This window comes from Saccopteryx leptura, chromosome 2 (assembly GCF_036850995.1).
Source record: "Saccopteryx leptura isolate mSacLep1 chromosome 2, mSacLep1_pri_phased_curated, whole genome shotgun sequence".
Lineage (NCBI taxonomy): Eukaryota > Metazoa > Chordata > Mammalia > Chiroptera > Emballonuridae > Saccopteryx > Saccopteryx leptura.
In genome coordinates, this window is record NC_089504.1 from 18,926,682 (window position 1) to 18,948,066 (window position 21,385).

The 21,385-nt window shown below is 50.4% G+C and overlaps 1 protein-coding gene across 1 annotated transcript in view; it reads right to left on the reverse strand.

The window, feature by feature from the left end:
• Positions 1-21,385, reverse strand: part of PAPPA (pappalysin 1) — a 239,630-nt gene that overhangs the window by 181,723 nt on the left and 36,522 nt on the right. Inside the window, exon 3 of the mRNA XM_066367327.1 lies at positions 4,348-4,493. Within this exon, the coding sequence (XP_066223424.1) occupies positions 4,348-4,493 (146 nt within the window). The remainder of the gene's footprint in view (positions 1-4,347; positions 4,494-21,385) is intronic.

Below are 21,385 nucleotides of genomic sequence, written 5' to 3' on the forward strand. Positions count from 1 at the left end.
AAAACAACCATTGTATACGCTTTTGTTTCAATGAGCCCTCAGGTTAGACACCTTGGTTCCAGCGCTCACTTTGCCTTCGCTAACTAACTCTGTGACGTGGAGCAAGGCAGGGACCACCTCTGAATCCCACTCCTTCCTTACTATAGTCTATGACAGCGAACACTGCTGAAGGTCAGAGCCACGTGGCACTTAGCAGGAGAGTAGTGACCCTAAAGACAGTCTTTTCTGTGTTTTCTTTCTTTTTTTTTTTTTTTTTTTTTTTTGAGTCAGAGAGAGGGATAGATAGGGACAGACAGACAGGAACAGAGAGAGATGAGAAGCATCAAGCATCAGTTTTTCATTGCGACACCTTAGTTGTTCATTGATTGCTTTCTCATATGTGCCTTGACTGTGGGCCTTCGGCAGACCGAGTAACCCATTGCTCAAGCCAGTGACCTTGGGTCCGAGCCAGTGAGTTTTGCTCAAACCAGATGAGTCTGCGCTCAAGCTGGCGATCTTGTAGTCTCGAAGCTGGGTCCTCCGCATCCCAGTCCGACGCTCTATCCACTGCGCCACTGTCCAGTCAAGCAAGCCAGTATTTCTTGAGCATTGTCATGTCTGCTTAAGGCCCTGGGCTGAGTGTTTCTCGTGTATAGTCACCACCATTCAGACCCGGAGAGACAGGCACTGATGCTCAGAGAAGCGAAGTGACTGTCCCACGATCAAGAGTCAGTCCGTGTGCAGTTAAAATCTGAACCATGCTCCTGGGGTTCCAAAGCTGGGGCTCTTTATCTGAGCTCTACTGTTAATGCCCCCCTCAGGGACTGAAAGAGGCCATCTCCTTGAATGTGTGTTGAATGTTTGCTGAGTGCTGACCCAACAAAAGAATTTTTGCCAGGTCTCATCCTGTGTAAGCAGCCAGTATAGCATTTGACATACAATGAATGTCTTACTTCCTGTCTAACCACCTGTCACTCAAAGTGTAGCTCAGAAACAAACAGCATGAGCATCCCCTGGAAGCGATCAAACTGCAGCCTCTCGGGCCCTGCCCAAGACCCGCAGAATCAGAATCTGAATTTCAGCAAGAGCCTCGGATGACCTGTCTGTGCTTTCTGGTTCGGGAAGCAACGGTCCACACCACATGTCCTAGAAGACCGAGCGTTGCCTCACTTGGGGAGATGGAGGTAACAGAGCTCAGCAGAACCAATGGAGAGCATCATTCCATGGGCATCGTAGGCACTGGAAAAAGACACGTAGGCTAGCAGAAAGATATCTAAACTTTAAAATCTAAGTGTGTCCGAGGGAAGGTTAAAATTCCAGTCTGAGCTTCCTGTCAGTAGCAGCTTTCAATGCAGAGCAGCGTCTTATAAAGGAGGTGGAAGAAGGCGGTGCCCTGTTGACCTGTCCTGGCAGGCCCGGAGCTGGCTGGCGCGCTGGGAGCTTTATCTCGGACGGAACCTCCAGGAAGGCGAGTGCGCTCAGTCACGGGGCTCACGGAGTCAGTTAACGCCGAGCTGCTCAGAGCTTTTTTCTAGCGCAAAAAGATGTATGAGAGGGTGTGTGTGGGTGTGTGTGTGTGCACGCGTGTACATGAAGAGGGGCAGGCAGAGGCAGGGAGGGAGAGGAATTGAGACAGGAAATCTCAATTATTTTCTGTCAATCATAATATGAAACATAATCCCCTTCCCACCCAAGACTTTTTCCAGTGATCATGGTGTAACATCAGGAGGATAGGGTAAATATAAAATTAAATATATATGTAATAAATATATATATGTAATAAATTAGGTTTGACTGGGGCTACCGCAGAGAAGTCGCTAATGATCAATAGCTCTCAGGACAGGGAGGTGGCAGCTTGAAGGACAGCTGGAGTCAGCCTGACACGGGTTGCCGTCCTCAATTTGCTTCGGTTGGGCTGTGTGATCTTGGGAAAGTGACTCTGCAACTCTGGTGAGTTCTAAAATAAACAGCCACCGGTGTGTCAATGATTCTCTGTGTCTCTGTGCAGCCCCCATGCTGAGGTAATGGAGTGGAGGACCACACAGGTACTCTCAGAAGTCAGGGCAGGCTCGCAGACTTCGTGTCCCGGCCGGCTGTTGGCTTACCTCCCTCCCTCCCGACTCACTCCTCTGTGCAGCGCGACAGCTCAGAGCCCGAGTCCTGTTTCATTGCTCCTCTTAAAAGGTGGAATAGCTGGAGCCTGACATCATCCTGAAACACTATAACATGCTATGGATTTATGGCCTTCTGTATTCCTGGTCCGGTGCCAGGCTCTGAAACGTGCAGAGTTATCAGGAGCATTTTCCTCTAATTTTAGCGGCCTGCTGCTCGACCCTGCTGAGACTCTGCTCGTGGCCCTCTCGGTTGCTTTCCAACAGTACGCGGTGTCAGCATGGAGAGAGGCCCTGGGCGGCCGGGCGGCGGAACCTGCTTGTTTACAATCTGGAGACACTGAGATCTGGGAAAGGGAAGGGGCTTGGCGAAGGCCATACCCCTCAGTCCAGTCACTGCTGGAGACAGCCGTGGATTTTGACCCTGGAGCATCAGATGAGGCATGTGCTATAAGCTGATTGCCCCCAAGTTTGCCAAAAGTTGCACTCTCTCTTCTGCCCAACTCTTGCCTGTTGATGTCTGTCTCTGTCCATCTGTCTGTCTACCCATCCACTGTCTGTCTCAGGGTTTCGCAACCTCGGCACCACGGGCATTTTGGACTAGATCATTCCTGCCTGTGGACATGCAGGAGACTCAGAGGCGTCCCTGGCCTCTACCCACTAGATGCCAGTAGCATCTTTCCATTTGCAATGACCAAAAACATTTCTAGATATTGTCAAGTGTCTTCTGGGAGATAACCACTCCTCCCCAGTTAGGAACCACTACATATTTATCTGTGTATCTCTCTCTACTTACACAACCATAGACATGTACACACACACACACACACACACAAGTTTCATTCTCCTGGGAAAGGAGAGCTGTCTAGAGCAAACTAGACCTAGCGTTCGGTTCAGCACGACATCATCAGAGGCCGAGTCCTTGATCTCCAGGACGTCATACAGTCAGAGCAGCCGCTGGACTCCCCGTGGACCCCCGGGAGACCAGGCGGCCAGAGGAAGATTCCAGCACTGTCACTCTGCTGAGTGTAACATTCTCAGATGGAGATGTTCACCGAGTCATCACTATTCACTGGTGTGCATAAGGGGAACATTCTACCACAGGGAAAATGGCTAAACCAACCGGAGTGCCCTCCCTCAAAGGAATACTATGTGGCCTTTACAAATCTCATCTTCAGAGGGATGGAAAATCACCCAGAAAGATGTTTTTCTCTTGTGATGTTCAATGAATCAAGTTGGGGGGGGGAAGTAATTATGAAGATTGCTGCAACATGAAAAAATGTAGATAGCAGAATAGGGAGTGAAAAAAAGAACACGACATTGCATTCGTGCTCTGATTTCAAATATGCACAAGTGAAAACAGAATTCATGTCTGCCTATGTCTGTAAACGGGAAGGGACTGTGGAGAAATGAAAAGCAGACAGCTAGGGTTTGCTGCAGAGCCTGGTTCAGAAACCACTGTCACCTCTGACGTCGGAGCCCGAAGTGTATAAACATATGCCTTGCTTATGAGCATGCAGAATTTGAGCGTAAGAAGAATTTCTGATGGTGTTGGTGGATGGGACATGAAGGAACAAGGAGTTCTTACAAACTCATTTTCTCTCGCCTCCTTGGTGTCTTTCAAGCCAACCCATGTTTGGCTGGGTCAGTGCGATGTGGTGGCCAGGATGAGAAGGTATTTGCATAAACTCACAGACAGGGGACAAGATGAAAGGAAGTGACAGACAGTGTTAATACATGTGAATTCAAGATACAGCTCAGTTCTGCCACTGACTTGTGTGTGACCTTGAATAAGCTCCCCCTCTAAATCTCAGCTTCCCCATCAGTAAAACAGGGTTAATAGTATTGTACTATTTTCTTCAGAGCATTTCTTGGTGGTTAAAATGAGATCAAGAACACTGAAGAATTGTGTCAATTAAAACATGATACATGGGCCTGACCTGTGGTGGCGCAGTGGATAAAGCGTCAACCTGGAAACACTGAGGTTGCCGGTTCAAAACCCTGGCTTGCCTGGTCAAGACACATATGGGAGTTGATGCTTCCTGCTCCTCTCCCCTTCCCCCCTCTCTCTCTCTCCTCCCCTCTCTAAAATGAATAAATAAATAAAAAAACATGATACATAAATAGACCACCCACCCTCCCCCACACCATCACCACCATCACAATCATGACCCCCATCGTCATCAGCATCAGCATCACTGGCAAATGTATTCCTGTACTAATCCAATCCTCTCCTGAAGAAGTTTCTAGTTCTCACCTAAGGGCATTAGGGCCTCCTTGTCCCATGGCCAAGTGGCTACTCCTGCCAATTCTTCCTCGGAGGAGTTTGCGAAGAAGATATTGAGGTGTGTCGTTCCATCCAGTCTAAGAATGCTCTTCAGCTCATTAACATCCAAGTATGCTCTGTAATAGAAAAAGAACCTTGGCTGTTATCACCGTCCAAAACAGGTACTCTTCACATAACAGGTACTGCTCATTAAGTCAGAGTCACTCCGTGCCAGGCCCTTTGCTAAGCACTGTATAAACATCACCTCATCGACTTCTCTCAATAACGTTATAAGGTAAGTGATACGATTCCATTTTATAGATAAAAACATTACATTCTGAAGAGTTTTAGAGACCTGATGAGGTCGCTCAGCGCACAAATTCTAGTGGAGTTCAGTTCAGAAATCTAGATTTATCTCAGGTCAAAATCTATGTCCCTAAGGACTCACCTACATTGACTGGTGACAGGGCCACATAATGTGAGTACAGACCAAGAACGCTGACCATGGAAGAGATGACATATTTTCTAGTCTTGCCTTCTTTCTTCCTTTACTCATTCACTACGGGCCTTTTATTTGGTAAATACAGAGCTGTACTAGAAAGCCTTCTTAGGATCTTTAAACAAACCTTGCATTGTGACTTGGTTTCGAGATAAGCCACATGCGCCCTGATGTTATTAAACAGATTGTCCAAAGTTGCAGAACTGGGTTTCAAGGCCAATTCTGTCTAGTTTGGAAACCTATACTCTTTTGATCGGGGCATCATGCTGCCTCCGTCGTCTGTGATTCTGCATTCTGTGAGCCTCTGTTTCTTTGTCTGTACAACAGACCAGAGAAGGCTCCTGCGTTTGAGGTCGTCGCCACGGTAGTCTGACATATCTGCAAAGTGAATGAACTCCCTGTAGGACAAGCGTCAAACTCTTGAATACACGAAACAAACACATGCTGGAGAGAGACAGAAATAGTCTTTGAAAAGAGACTGGCATAGGCTAGGTGCTCAACACATAAGAGCTCTTCCCTTGCGGAGTACAACCCTCCCGTTAGGACAGAAATGCTGAAGCTCTGGGTCTGTCCCAGGCGTGTTATTCCACGGCTCGTTTACTAAATGGAGAGCGGCACCCTGCCCCCGCTCACGCCTCTTCCGGCTCCTACTGTATGTCTCTCATCACGGAGGTTAGGATCTTGTGAGCTGCAAATAACCATTTCTTGAGGAAGGGTGGATATGAGTCGTTGAATAAATGAATGAGAACATAAATAGATAAGCGGGCAGGCACCTTGGTGTAGTAAGTAAGAGAAAGCCCAAGAATAAGGATACTTAATATTTGTGGGGCCCTTCTATGTGGCCTGACTTTACACGGATTATCTCCTTTAATCGACTGATTTACACTGGGGTAGGCAGTGTTATTACCCCCATTTTGCAGAGGAGAAAACAGAAGCCTCAAGAACCTTTATACCTTTCCAAGGTCACACCATCATTTCATTGTGTTTTCCTCTCTCACAATGTTGTCTCTCCACAGGGGGTTGGCACAGAGCCTGGCATGCAGGCATGAAGTGGTGCTCCCCTTCTCATCCCTCCGCATCATAAAAGGGCCTCCGTATGTGGAAGAGTCAAGTCCCAGCTCCTCAGCGTGGCCTGCAAAACCCTGTCTGTCTCCACTCTTAGCCTCCTCCCTCTGGGTTCCCTGTCCTGGGTTTCCCACTGGGCACCAGCAGTGCCCACCATGAAGCGTTAGCCCCACTGCTGTACCCTCTGTCAGGGACTCTACTCCCTGTTCTGTCATCTGATGAACAAATCCAAAGTGCATCTGGTGCTCCTCCTCCAGGGAGCCTTCCCTGATTCCCGTGCCCCTCCACCCTCTTTAACCTGTTTGTACACACCCTCCTCCTATTCGTACACACTCTTAACACCCTTCCAGGGAATCACTTCACCTGTCTCTGTCTGCCATTCTTTGTGTCTCCTAGGAGGGCAGGGAATGTGCCTCATTCACATCTGTTTACCCAGTCCTCAGCACAGGGCTAGACAGACACTCGGTAAATGTGGACAGAGTTGAATTCACACTGGGAGAGAGAAAAGCTAAACCATTTAGGTCACAGTCTTAGTGTCAGCCCTTCCTTCCTAGCAGGCCTCAGTTTTCTTAGCAATGCCCTGAGCTTCACAGAGCATGTCAGTGGGTCACAAACCGACGCCTCTGCCCTGACGCGAACAGGATATGTCCGAGACCTCGGGTGCCCCCGTCTACCTGCGTCATCAAGAGTCCGTGAGGCCAAATATTCATGTACCCGTAATTTCAGCAGCTTTCCAAAAACAAAACAAAAGAAAAACAGGTTAACAGGAATGGGAGAGACAGGCAGGGTCAGGAGAGGCTGTGTCTACATGGACTAGAACTTGGTTGAAATGACGGATTTTGAGGACCGCCACAGAGTTGCAGATATTGATTCATAGTCTTGCTGCTGCACCCTTTTCTCCCCCAAGACCCCACCTTCAGCTTCTTAGACTGGAGGGTTCACGCCGAGTTCCAACCACTCTCTTCTGGGATCAGAGAAGGAACAGGAGCACTTATTAAGCACTTGCTGAAGGCCAGCCACACGCGTCGGCCCATCTCCATGCGGTCCTTGAAGCTGTGGCAGGGGTAAAACGACTCGTTCTCGGGCCAGAATCCTGGGTTTGAATCCAGCTCTTCTTTCTCCTTAATACTCGGGTCACCCTGATCAATTTACTTAACTTCCTACACCCCAATTTCTTTACTCATAACACAAGGATAAGAATAGCACTGACCTACCTCAGAGAGTTGCTCAGAGGATTTGGGGCATTAATAAAGGAAGTGTGCAAGGACTCAGAACAATACCTGGCGTGCAGAGAACCTCAGTGAGCGTTGAGCTCTTTCTATTATTTATCCCAGTCTCACAGATGGAGCAACAGGGTTCAGCGATCAGAGCTCCAAGGCCAAGTGTAACTCTGGCTGCGGCCAACACTTCCCACAGCCTCACCCGCGTTTCCAAGTGCGCGCAGGGCCACGGCGGGCGGGGAAACAATGTGTGGGAGGACAGTGAAAACACAGAGAGGCTGAGATTGCCTGGGGTCAGCCCTTTCCACGTTATTGATTATTTTCTAATTGATTTGTCCGTTCCCACCAGGTGTCCCCTCAGGCAGGGGACACAGATGTTATTAGAGGAAGTCCCCTCTTTGCTCCCCTGCTCTAGGCTGAGAAGGCTTCCTGAGAGGAAGCGGAGGGTGTGCTAGGGCCAGGGGAGACATTTTAATTGGATGTTGGTTCAGTTGTAATTGCAGAAGCAATCTTTTCAGGGGGTGGTATTCATGCTTGCCCCAGGCAGAGATGTGGGATGTTAGAGCCACTTCCCTGCTTGTATGTGGGTTTGTTTGTTTTTTCATATTTTGACAAGCCTCTGTTTCCCTAAAAGAGAAAGTGCCCACAGTTAGCCACCCGCCTGGCTCCTGGCCCCACCGACCTGTCTTTTCTCCATCTCTTTGGGGGGGAAACCACCCAGAGGGAAAGAGCTCTGTGGCTGCGGTCTTCCCACCCATTCAGAGCCAAGCCGAGTCCTTCCCAAGTGCATCAGGGGAAACATCGCGTGAACAGGGCCTCGTGCGAGTATCCACCTCCTTCCTGCCATCTCTGTAGGGCACTGACCCTTCCTTCCCGCCAATGGATGGAGGGGAAGTCACAGAAGGTCAGACTGAGCAGGACCAGGAGAGTCTAGAGCAGGGGTCTCAAACTCGCGGCCCGCCGAACAATTTTGTGTGGCCCGCAGACTAATCCACGAAGTTCAAAATATTTTGGATAAAATTAAGTAAGCCTAGGGGCCTACTTGTATTTTTCATTTCTCTAGCATCCTAGCTAGATATTAGCTTAGTTAACAGCAGTTGTGATGCGAACTACAGTTTCTGGTCGTTTTGTGACACTGAGTCAACTGCATGTACGATTGTGCTTGTTATACTGATTTTTTTTTGTTTTCAACTGCAGTGAGAAAAGTGTTGCGTAACAGTTGCCTTTTGTAGACCTAGTGCGGCCCGCCGAACGGCTGTGATCTTGCTCTGCGGCCCACATGCTGAGTTGAGTTTGAGAACCCCTGGTCTAGAGGGACTGATAATGAGAAAAGGACAAGAACTTGTCAGGGACCGCCTGCTCTTCCATTCCGCCACTGTCGGAAGTTTAGCTTGGGGTTTACAAGATAAATTGGTCAACATGATTTTGTTTTTTTAAATCATTATCCCAGAAAAATCTATCCAAATCCAAAACTTTGAGAGTTTACTAACTGCAAGCCAGCCTGAGTCCAGGTTGGCCAGACAGACCTACATCCACGGTTGCTGTACGCCTCCGAGTCTCAGCTCACAGAGATGCCAGGCAGCTCAGCGCTGGCCCGGTAGGCGCTCCCCGCCATGTCCTGCTCTCCCGCTTTCTCCTCCTGGAGAGAAGCCTGAACTGAGGGTCTGCCTCTGAGTGGCTCTCCCAGGCTTGCCTGCCACGCCTCATTCCTGCCCCCAGCCTTCCTCGTCCTTCCGCACCCTCCCCCTCAAGTTCTCACGGCTTCCTCGTTGGGAGACCCTCTGGTTTTCCCCAGCGACGCCCACTTCCTAAGCATGTCCATCACTGCCCCGCCCCTGCCCCGCCACCTCTCTTCCTGCAGCTCAGCCTTCTAGCGCCTGCCCCGCTGTGCAAAACCCAGCTCCCCTGTGCTGTGCGCCACGGATCTGCTCAGGACCTCCCACACCTGCCGAACGGGACAGTGATGTCCAGCTCTCAGAGGCTGTCGGGAGGACCGCAGGCAATGCAGGGACAGTTCCTCGCCCGGGGCCTGGCCCAGAGAAGGTGCCTGTTCGCTATCCTCGGCTATTTCTACTGCGTTAGTCTTATTGAGACGATGCTAACGATCAGCAACACCAAAATTGTCATCGTCCTCTCTAGCTGACAGTGCTGTCTCTCTCCTCACCGTCCTCCTCCTTTTGGTCCTAGTGATTCACTTATCAGCCCACGTTGTTTCATCTTCACTGTGGGGGCCACCGTTTTCCCCATCAGGCTATGAGCTCCAAGCAGGTGGGGACTATGTCTTTATCATCTCTGTGTCCCCCAAAACGGCCCTTCAGGAGAGACAGCTACCACTGATTGAGCACTTCTTCCCTACAATTGCATAACAGCAGAGCAGGGCGAGAAGCCCAGGGCTAGGGAAAGGCAGTGACTCGCCTAAGGGTCAGAGACAGTCCACCCACAGACGTCTATTCACTGGGCTGTATGGCAACACTTCTGCACCAATTAGCAGGGTCATCTCTTCCTGGGGGGGGAGCAGGGGGGACGGCAGCATTCCCAGCGAGGGAGCATGGCGGCGCGGGGAGCCCAGCGCGGGAGGGTGGCGGCGGCCTCGGCACAGAGCCCGTGCTGCCTGGTTGTCTGGCCCGCTCCTGCCCACTCCGCGGCCCGCTCTGCAGCCCGGGCTCCCCATCTGCTCAGGGAGCTCGTGAATTGGTTCAGCATTTTTCAGATCGCAGTCTGGAGAAGGCTTAACCCACAAGGAGCAGATGCATACAGAAAGGGGGAAAGTTTCCGCGTCCAAGTGGGTGTAGGACATGCTCCGTTAAACGAGGTGAAGAGCCTTTAATTTGCAAAACGGGAGTCGGTCAGATAGTGTATGAAGTGTTCCCAAACCTATTTGACCATCATCCCTTCCCCCACCCCACCTCTGCCTTTGCCAAAAATCAAATAACAGCAGAACCAACACAGTTTGGGAAATGCTCGGCTCAGCTGGAAAGTCCCTCCTCACTTGGATCCTCTCCCTGAGCTGCCTGTCAAGAGTGGTGTCGGGGCATCTCCTTTCTTCCTGCACAGCCCGTGCACCTGGATCCCACCGGGAAAGCAGCAGGACCCCTGGAATGTCAGTTTCAAGGGGCCCAGCCCCAGAGTGCCAAGGCACCCAGACTGTACCCCTCTGCCAGAACTGCATTTCAAAGCCGTGAGAGCAGTTCTGGAGGGAGATCAAAGCTCTCTCAACTCAACTGTCATTAGAATATTTTCTTTATGCATCTAACTCGCTGGTGAGTGCCAACAACATATTTCCTAAACGCACTGGCCTGCGATGGTACAACTCTGTAATAATCTCAATGAGAGAGCTGTCGGGGCTTGTTTTATTGAGAGAGAAGCAAAAGGGAACGGCGTTCAAAATGCAGAACAACAACAACAAATCCCTCCACTGAGTCATGGAAGGCTTGAGTTTTCCCAACTCTAGAAACCTAAAATGCACCCGGCTCGCCCATTGTAAAGCCGGCTGGTCAGAGCTACGCTCACAGTGAGCCCAGAGCAAGACTGAGCAGTCTCAGGTTCTATGCCCACTAAGACCGAATTGACGGCCCCCCTGCAGAAGTGGTGGCCGAGGAGATCTTTGAGAAGTGTCCTGCCCAGGTTCTGCTCCCTGGGCACTTGGTAAGTACAGGTGAGTCACAGGGACAGTGCTGGCCATGGGCTGATACCCTCAGTTTGCTGAGAGTGGGCCACTTCCAAGCTGGAGGCCTGGGACAGGTCTTTCAGATTAAGGGAAAGGGCAGCAGAGTGCAGAGTGGTAGAGAAAAGCCCACGTCTTAAGAGTGAGACAGACCTTGGGAAAGTGACTCATCTCTCTGAACTCAATTTCCTCATCTGTAAATGGTGATGGTCAAATCAACCTGGAAAAGGGACTATAAAAATTCAAGGAGGCACCTGACCAGGTGGTGGCACAGTCAATAGAGTGAAGATCTGGGACGCTGAGGACCCAGATTCTAAACCCCGAGGTTGCCAGCTTCAGCATGGGACCATAGACACGACCCCATAGTTGCTGGCTGGAGCCCAAAGGTTGCTGGCATGAAGCCCAAGGTCGCTGGCTTGAGCCCAAGGTTGCTGGCTTGAGCCCAAGGTCGCTGGCTTGAAATCCATAGTCGCTGGCTTGTGCAAGGGGTCACTGGTTCAGCTGGAGCCCCCCAGTCAAGGCATCTATGAGAAAGCAATTAATAAAGAACTAAAAGTGCCGCAACTATGAGTTGATGTTTTTCATCTCTCTCCCTTCCTGTCTGTCTGCCTGTCTCTGTCTGTCTCTCTCTCTCTTTCTCTCTCTCTCTCTCTCACACACACACACAGAGAGACACACACACTTCAAGGAAGCAACACATGAGAAAGTGTCTAGAAGAGGGTCAAACCCATGAAAAGGCCCCAAGATGCCCGACCTCTTTTTAGCTTCCTTACCGAGCTGGAGAAATCAGGCCTTACCTCCCAAGGCCTGTTGTATCTCCCTTCCATGAAAGAACCCTGGTTCCTATCACTGGACCAATGTGTTTATCTTCCTCACAGGCGGTGGCCCTGCTTCTGCAACGTACAGAGCAAGCCCTGTTAACATTGCTTCTTTCCAAAACCTGATTACAGCCTGTCATGCCCAAGGAGGATCTCAAGTCCGTGACCCACTACTCCACTTTCAGAACACACTAGACCATTTGAAAGTGATTATCAAATGTAAAGATCAAAGCCACTCAAGACAAGTCATTAAAGCAAGATAAACCTCAGAATGTTTATTGCATCCATATCCCTTGTCTCCAAATTACAAGCTTTCTCCAAGCTGTGACCAGTTCAAAAACCTGGATTTTATATTTGTATCCCAAGGGCCCATACGATCTGGCCTTCATTCTCCTGCTTAGTTTCATTGTCAGAAAATGCTGAAATACGTCTTTCTTGTCCATAAGGAGAGGCAAAGAGGGAAATAAGTGCTTGGAGAGTTTATTAAATTCTTGGAATCCCGAATGATTGGTTTCCAAAATAAATAGCTTTTGTGTAGAAGCCTAACACACAGTCTAAGAAAAAAAAAATGTAACAGCATCAATCAAAGATCAATGGAAACATTGGTTATTCTTTTATTTATGTCTTGAATAAGTCATTGTTTCATTACTCTCCTCTCCCTTACCACCCTGCCTTCCTCTTCCCCTTCCTCCCTGAACCTCATTCATTCAGTCTTTTCCTCTTCCATTCACCATCGTTTATTGAGAATCTATCATAAACCATGCTTTAAGCTAGAACCTGGGCACACAATCATAAAAGAGAAGCAATTTTCCTACCACAGAGTTAGCGGTTTTTACGAAGGAAGCAAGGCAAATAATCAGGTGTTCACCACATAACGTGATCATTTGGGGGAGATTACTATAAAGTGGAATTGTTAAAGTACAGTTTCTGTATTATTTCTTTGAAGCTTTACAAAAGCCCCAGATATTAGGTACAAGTCTCCCCAGTTCCCAGGGGAGGAAACCAGGGCTCCGGGAGGTGATGCCATTTTCCCAGAGTTCCTCCTCTCACTCAGAGGGGTCAAAGGCGGCATGGGGCCCAGCCTACTGGCTACTACAGACCACATCCCACACCACGAGTCTCTTATCTCCTCGTCTGACATGTGTTATGAGAGCCGAGGCGCTGAATGTGAAGGGGGATCAGAGCTCTGACCCCGAGATGAAGGTAGGGAAGGTATCAATGAGGTTTTCGCAGGAAAAATAAGCACTGATTGGATGTTGGACCACGCGTGGGAGATGGGGGAAAATGGCGGAAGCTCCAGAAAGTCGAGAGGTGTGAAACGTGTACGAAAAGTGGGATGTTGCAAGTCTTCTGGTGCGGTTGCAAAGTGGGGGCCATGGATGCAACTGTGCACGGTGAGGTGAGAGGGGTCAGCAAGGGCCGCATCAGAAGGGCTCCTGTCCACCAGGTTATGGAGGATGGGGCATCCTGAAGGCTCTAAGCACACCCTGGCCGATTTCACGGAAGATAAAAATGATCTGGTCATGTTGTCCAAAGAGCTTTCTTTCCTTTCAGAGGCAACGTGGAAGATGAACCGGAGGAGAGAAGGAAGTGGAGAAGAAGGCCTTGGCCACAGCTCGTGGGACTATCCTAAACAGGAGAGGTCTTCATGCACGGGAACAAGTCAATGCCGAGTGGGCGTGGGAGGGAGGGGTCTGGGCTCTGACTTGGTCCATGGCTATTTCTCCGTCACCAGTCTCATCAGATTCTGTACATCAGTGCTCCCCCCACCCCCATCGCTGTCCTAAACGCTTGGCCCAGCAGGAGAATTGTCTCCTGAGGGTATGCCCTCTGCTGAGTCACATGGAAGGTCAAGTGTTAGGAAAATCACAGGTCTGTGGCTCACTGCTGGGTAGGACCAAGATGAGACTGGGAGAGGGGGGTGGGATCGAGAATCCTGACGATCAAGGCTGGAGGAAGGAAGATGCTGATTCACAGGACTGGGTCGGGCCAATGGGGAGGTTCTCGGATCATTTCTGAAAACGGAAGTGGAAGTAGCGATTTTTAACTTTGACAAATAAATAAAGCATTTACGATGTCTTTCACACGATAAAATCCAGGGTACTGGAGTGGTACTCCAACGGAAAGAAGAGAACAACCTCAGACTAAAGGGCACTAATTTAAAATGGATACCTCTGACTAGGAACTACGCAGCTCTTGTTTTTCTCATTGGCCTTTTTGAAAGTGGCTTTTAGAGACTTCTGGGGCAGAAGGCGAAGTGTCAGAACACCTGGTTCCTGGCAAGCTCAGCCACACACCCTTGGTGAACATGACTCATCCTCCAGGACTCAGACTAGAAGTGACTCTGACCCCTAGTAAGTCAAATGCCCGTTCCCTCTGTTTCCTCAGCACCTGGAACTTCTCCATAAAGCATTTATCCAACTAGCTACTCACCTACCTACAGGAAATTGCATGGGGGCAGAATCACACTGATCTTGTGAAATGTCGTCACACCCCCAGCACCTGTCACTGTGCCTGCACATAGTAGGTGTGCCCGCACACTATGGAATCACTGGTCACTTCCTAAGATCTTTGCTTGGAGTGCCATAATCTCTGTTTTGATAGCCCCACGTCCTCGGAATTTGCTGATTTCCAAAGGAGCCATTTAGCTAGAAGAATGCCCTGGGCAGTAAGAAGAAGCGAGAACTGACGTGGGATGTGGGTTGAAAGTACCGGAACAGTAACGTGACTACCTCACGTCAGATCCTTGCCTTCACAACAGTTCCAGGGCCCACAGCTGTCTTTTCCCACCACCTCACTTTCTTCTTAGAGGGTCAGAACCACAGCTGATAAATAATACAGCTGACCACAGTGAGCAGAATATACACACAGCTCACCGTCAGCCCTGCGGTTTGTCTTACACTCGAAGCACAGTTAAATAAAGACAGATCGCCTCTATTTCATAAGTTGCGGCAGCCACAGTGTTCTAGGTACAGGCGGTATTTCATTAGACTGTGTAGTTTGGCTCGAATTTCTAGCCATGAAAACCATGGAACTGATGTGAAGAGGGACCAAACAATATTATGTTTGGGAAGAATAGAGCAGGAATTACAACATCATCATCACTATGTGTTAATAGGGCAACTTCTAAATTTCCGGTTTGCGCTGCGGCCCCACACAAATCGGCTCACCTTAGGCAAATCACAGACTGATCTGACTTTAGAATCACACAGTTGTAACAGTAAATGTAGACCTCTCGGGGTGACCCCGAACAAGTCTAGTAACTTCCCCAAATCTGGGTTTCTGTGGCGTTAAAAAAGAGATGGCTCTCCAAGGGTCTTGTGACAATCAGAGCTCAAATGTGAGGAAATAATGCTGGAAAAATCATGACATCATATGTGAGTTTGTTGAAAGCAGAATTTAATTCAGACTGAAAGAGGGTGGCCCTTTCAGGGTCCTGGGGCCCTGAATAAAGTAGCAGACGCACAGACCGCCTGAGATAGGGTACCATCATTAGGTTACTGCTGGGACTTGAGTAAGGGGAGGAAGATTTTTGTTTTTTAACTTGTCATGGAGTATAGTTGTTCCTTCATTGCTTCTCTGACGACATCACACTCAATTAAGACGCAGGGGCTGCTAAATACTCTGAAGGCAAGACTGCCTCTCGTACCCCAGGATGCCTTCAGGGGCCATGTCTAGCGTTATTTGTGCCTGTTCAATAGTAAACCCCGTATCTGCCCTGTAGCCCCAGTCTCTGCAAGCCTGGAACCGGGGTTACAGTGTCTGCTTTGAAGACATCTGAACAGCAAGAGATCTTGGAAATGGTCTACCCGAGTCCTCCCATTGTACAGATGCAGAATTTGGAGTCAAAGAAGTGTCTCAGAAATTACTGGGGATATCTAGTCACTTCCTTCCTGTTTTGTCAAGCCACAGGCTGGGGTTTGTTTGTTTGTTTTGGGTTTTTTTGTTCTTTTTTTTGTACCATGAATCCCTACAGGAGAAAGCTCTCTCTGTGTCTCTCTTCCACCGTCTGTAAGATTTTGAGATGTTTCATGCTTTTTGGAGAAAGGGAAGAAGAAGGACAAAAAAAAAAAAATGCCCCTGCAAAAAAACACACGAGGAAATGGAAGCCTGCTCGACTGAAGCCAACAAACCAGTGAGCAACACCCACTGCTGTTCACACACTGATTCTGTGTTTTCGGAAAGCGAGAGCGGAGGTGTGGAGTTCCCTCTCGGGAGGCGGGGCACCAGCCGGCTGCGAGCTTTGAAGATGCGAGCTGAGCTGCCATCCGATCCTATCTATCCACGCAGGGAAATGTGGTTGGAAAACAAAAGGTGCCCCTGTCTGTCCCGTCAACCCTCCCTGACACCGCCGGCTGCTTTGTTCCCAACCTGGAAGGGCATCTGACTGAGCGCCCAGGCTGTCATGAGTGGTCAGTGTCACCAGTGGATGCAGAAAGGAAAATGAGAACGCTGATGATGCCAAACCCAGGGTGGAAAAAACCCAACTGCCTCCTGCTGAGGCCCTCGAAAGGGCCCCGCGCGCTCCCATCTGCCCAGGGAATCAGAGATGGAAACACACGTCTAGGAAGGGGGTGCGAGGGGGAGCCACCTCAGGTCCCAGCAAGTTGGGGGGCCTCCCTGGAGTGTCCCCAAGAGAGGGTTCCAACTTGCATCAGTGACTGAGGGAGAAAGTTTGCTGTGGCCAGAGCCCTGGGCCAGGAGGCGGCCCACCCTGCCTCTTAGAGGGCTCAGTGTGGTCCCGAGCCCCTCGGGGCGCTCTCCTCCCCCAGGACGCATGCGAACGACTCAGTGAGCCCCATCCAGGGATCCCAGCCCTGCCTCTGCTTCTTGTGGAAAAGGCGTAAGTTTGGTGTGGTGTGCTGTTTATCCCTTGAGAAAACGGATACATGAGCATTTACTATGTGCAGAGCTTAGGGGGTAAAGAAACTCTTTTAAAAGTGGAATTTGCAGGACTGAAAATAAAAGGGCCCTTGGTGGTAAAGAGTGATTAAGTTGTCTCCAACCCCCAATGTCACTCCTGAGGATCCAGGGCGGGGGGGGGGGGGGGGGGGGGCTCAGCACCAAGGCCGGCTGGGAATGAAGAGAAATGTATGCGAGAGGTCAAAGATTTCCCGGAGACGGAAAATCCCCAGACAAACCACCACTGTGATTCTGAGACTTCTCTAAGCGCCAGGCACTGCTTTCCAGGGTTGACTGCATATTGTTTCATCTAATCCTCTCAACCCCCACATGCATCGCTTTTACCCTAATGTGACAGAGGAAGCAACTAAGTCTTTGGGTAAAGGAAGAGATGTGTTCAAGGTCAGAGAAATGCTAAGGGGTTTGATTCCAACATGCTCTGTCTCCAAAACAAATAGTCTCCCCTATCTGCTAGACTGCTGACCCTCCGCTGGTCTCCCAGGTCACTCCGATGGGGTCCTTGTGAACCTCACCGTTTGGGGCTCTTAGCGGTCCTTCTCCTGCTGTCCATTCACCCGTTCACCCCTCTATTCCGCTCTCAAAGACCAAAGTCCCATGGGCACCAGGGTCCAGAGGGCACCTGTGGACTCTGTGCAGAAGGTGGGTGGGAAGGAGGAGCAGACATAATCCAAGGAAATGAGACCGTGCTCACGCCTGGCCCAGATGCGTGCACTGGGATCACACAGCTGTGTGGGCTGGACAGGGTCGCAAAAGCCAGGAACACCAACCAAATGGAAACATCAACCCATGATCACCAATCCCCACACTGCCTGGCGCTAAATCCACGTGGAAACACATCCCCTAACATGATTAGACCTTTGGGTTGTTTCCGAGATAAAACTCGTGTGCAAGCTCCATGCGTTTGATAGAAGTGATGAGGTCTTTATTCAAAAATGCCAATTTCATGGACAGTCCTAAAAAAAAACAAATGAGTGTGTATTTTAAGAGTGTAAGTAACCTGGGTAGAGGCCCTCTGCGTGTGTGCTGGTTCCACTTAAGCCTTCTTTAGGAAGCTGCCGGAAGCCATCTGCCAAAAGCAGTCAGTGCCAACAGGGAGGAACCCACGTGTGCGGTCCAGAGGGGGGCTGGGAGCTTTCCCCAGCACCTACTACATGCTGGACGCCGTGCCAGGTGCTCCTCGCAGGTGACTTCGTTCAAGTTTCCTGACGTGCCCCAGGAGAGCTGTTCTCACCCAGTTTTTACAGACGACGGCCCAGCGCCTCTCACTGAGAAGCGGGCCAAGGTCAGACAGCGCGGGGAGAGGGGAAGCAAGATTCCAACGCTGGTCAGCCTCCAACACGCATCATTTTTCCACTCCACCAGCCCTGACTCCTGTTATTGCTTCAATGAGTATTAGTCACATTAAATAAACTCTGATATTCTGATTATAACATTCCATGCAATTTCTCTTACGTGATTACTGGAAAAGAATGGGGGAAGAAAAGTTGCTGAAAAAGAAAAAGCGGAGCCCTCTTTCATTGGCACGCTGGTGAACTCTTTCTGGGATATTATTTTATGTGACCTTCAAGGCAGTCGTGTGATCCAGGTTGTCAGATGCGGTTATTATTCCCTTTCAATAGATGTGGAAACAGAGGCACAGGGAGAGGAAGAGACTTGACCAGGATTGCATAGCTAAGACGCTCCCGTGCCAGGGTTAAGGCTCTGCTTCCCCCGAAGTCTTCCTTCCTTCTGTAACAGACTGGTTTTCTGGGCTCCACAACCTGAGGCACAAAGTCGTGGCATCGACCTGCGTGGAGTCCCTGCCCGCACCTCCCACCTCGGTCCCTGTGCTCTCAACCACCTCTTTCCCGTCGCTGGGAAGCCAACATAGCGCTGGAAGACTGAAAACCTTCTCCACCAGAAACACCTCGCTGATTTCTCCAGACCGCAGTGAGCCTGTCTTTTCTCAGAGCATCCGTAAGCCTTATCGTCTGTGCAGTTTGTTTGGAAATTAATCGCCTGCCTACTTACCATCTCTTGAACAGAAAGGTCATTAAACCACAGCTTACAGGCACCTTCAGGACCGAGATTACATCTTGGATGCCCAGGGCATTTATCACAGCGACTTGTTTACTGAAGTGTCTCTACAAAATATGGATGATGAGGAAGAACATAACCCTACTAATGAGAAGCGTTCCGAGGTCCAAATCGCCAGCTTCTAAAATACCAGGGCAATGGGGCAGGTGGCGGGGGCGGGGGGGTGGGCACGGCCTGGGAACTGGGAGATGAGACCTGGGGTCTTGCGCTCAGCTTGGCTGCCCTCTTGTTGTGAGACCTGGGGCGGTGCTGCCCCTCGTGGGCACTCAGTCTCCTCATCACTAGCAAGAGGTAGTGCTGGACCTTTCACCCAGAGAGTTATTTATTCCATGCAACTTTCCAGATTTGGAGAGAACTTGGGAGAAAGAAGGGTATGTTCCATGCACGAAAAGAAGTGAGAGCCCAGTGAGGAAGAGGAACCACTGAATGGCCTCTGGTGAAGGGCACGGCCGGGGGACAGCAGCTTCCAGCAGGGGGGCCCAGGAGGCCACCTCAGGGCTCACTGTGCCCTTTCACAGGGAATGCCCTTCTTAGGATGGAAATGACAACGACAGAGACAAAATGTTCCCCTCCAAGCCAACAGTATATAAGGGAAGCCTCTTTTTGCTATCTGTCCTATTCCACACGAATAGTTATTCGTGGGGAGAAGTGAAGTTCACGGAAGGATGACAGAGCTTGCAGGCGGGAGGGGTCCAGACAGGAACTTGTTGCAATATCCTCTCCTTGTGGGAGGCAGACAGCCCAAAGAGCCGAGCGCCCCTGGGTTTCCTGCGACCGGCGACTACTATCAATACCCAGGCTTTCCATTTTATGAATAAAAAGGAGATGTGCATTGTCACTTGTTTGCAGACATTTCTGAGGGTTGCAGACGAAGTTCTCCGCCTGCCTGGCTCATTTCCACCCCTGGAGAGACTGTCGAGGTTCACCGGAATGCCTTTTGATACCTGACCAGTCTGACGGGCAGACTTTCACTGCCCACACTGACGTTCCTCCTGGCTGGCACTGGGGTCCTGCCTCCACCACTGATGACAGTGGCACATTTGCCTGTCTGTCTCATCCACCTGGCACTGAGCTCCCGCACGGTAGGGGCTGGGCTGGCCCAGAGGGAGCCCTCAACAAATATATATTTACTGAGCAAAGAACAAGGAAACGGAGGAAGGAAGGAAGGAAATAAGAGGAAGAAGATGAAGGAAGAAAGGAAGGGAAGAAGGAGAGAAAGGGAGGGAAAGAGGCAGGGAGGAAGGACTTCACCGGATATTCGTTTTCTATGAGATAAACTGCCCCCTTCTCAGCTCCTGGTCCTGCATGGGCCAACCTTCCCGGTTTCCTGCGCATGTCCTGTTTGCTCATCCGCATCTACCCCCCACCCCTCTCCACCTTGCTCTGTGTCTTTAAGAGGCTGGCCTCTCTGGGTTGCATAAACAGGTTGCTGGGCCTTGTGATTTCCAGTTTGGGTCCCCAGTGGGAAGCACTGGCGGGGGACTGGAAGACAGAGAAGAATGACAGGTAGAATTTACTTTTCTGATTCCCTCTGGCCAGGGAGCAGTAGGCTGGCCACTCCTCTCTACTGAGAGTCACTCGGTTTGGGTTCCATAACCACTCCCTCCTCTTGACCCCACAGGCAAAGGATGAAACTAGCTCCCCGTGGTTGCTGCCCCCGGCCTTGTTGGTTGTCCTAAACCCTGCCGACATTGTCGTCAAGAGCATCTCCTTCGAAACGCCCCCCCCCACTCTCCTTAATTACTCTGTTTGAATGTGCCGTCTGCTTCCTGCCGGGACCCTGCCCGGACCCTGCCCGGACCCTGCCCGGACCCTGCCCGGACCCTGCCGGGACCCTGCCCGGACCCTGCCAGGACCCTGCCGGGACCCTGCCCGGACCCTGCCAGGACCCTGCCCGATGCAGACTGCATCTCTCCCTCTCCACGTGCTGCCTGGCCCCTGCTGCCTACTTGAGTCATGCGTGCTCCAGCCGACTCGCCTCGTTTCCCCCGGACAGAATAAAGCTCTGCTTTTTGGGGTCTCCTGCCCCACTGCCTGTCATTAGAACCACAGATAAAAATTTCTCATGTCTGAATATAACTCCCCCGCTACACTGGAAGCTCCTCAACGGTGAGGAACGTGTTCCACTCGTGGCCACATCCTCAGTGAGCAGCAGAGAGGCTGGCAAGGTAGACATGCCCGATAAGGCCCAATAAACGCCTAGTTAGAGGATAGAAACAGTCACCATTAGGTTCCCTAAAATGACTTGGAATAAGATACAAGAAAAAAAAGTTGGGCTGTGGAGTACTCAACCCCAAGACTATCAAAGGCCACCTTCTCCAATATTTGTCATAACGCTGGCTACAGCCTCACTGTGCATGCCTCAGGTGACGGGGAGCTCACTCACCTACTGGCAGAGAATCCTTCCCTGGGAAGGACCACTCTCATAAAGGACAGCATTATCTGCTGCTCAGTTCAATGCTGCCTTCTGTAATTGCAACACTCTGGGACCAGCCATGGCCTGGAAACCATATAGAATAACTCTGCACGGGACATGACTCCTGATACCTGAAGGGCATGTGTCATGGCCCTGCGGTCAGGGCCTTATGAGGATTTTCTCCTGCAGGCCAAACATCTCCAAATGGTTGTATGACACGGCTCTTGGCCCCCTCGCTGGCCCAGTCCCCTTCTCTGTGCTCATCCTCTGCTGTCTGCTCTCAATGTGGCCTCTTAATAAGGAAAGCTCACCGCCAGCGTAGCTCTTGTTGTTCCAGAGTGCCTCGTG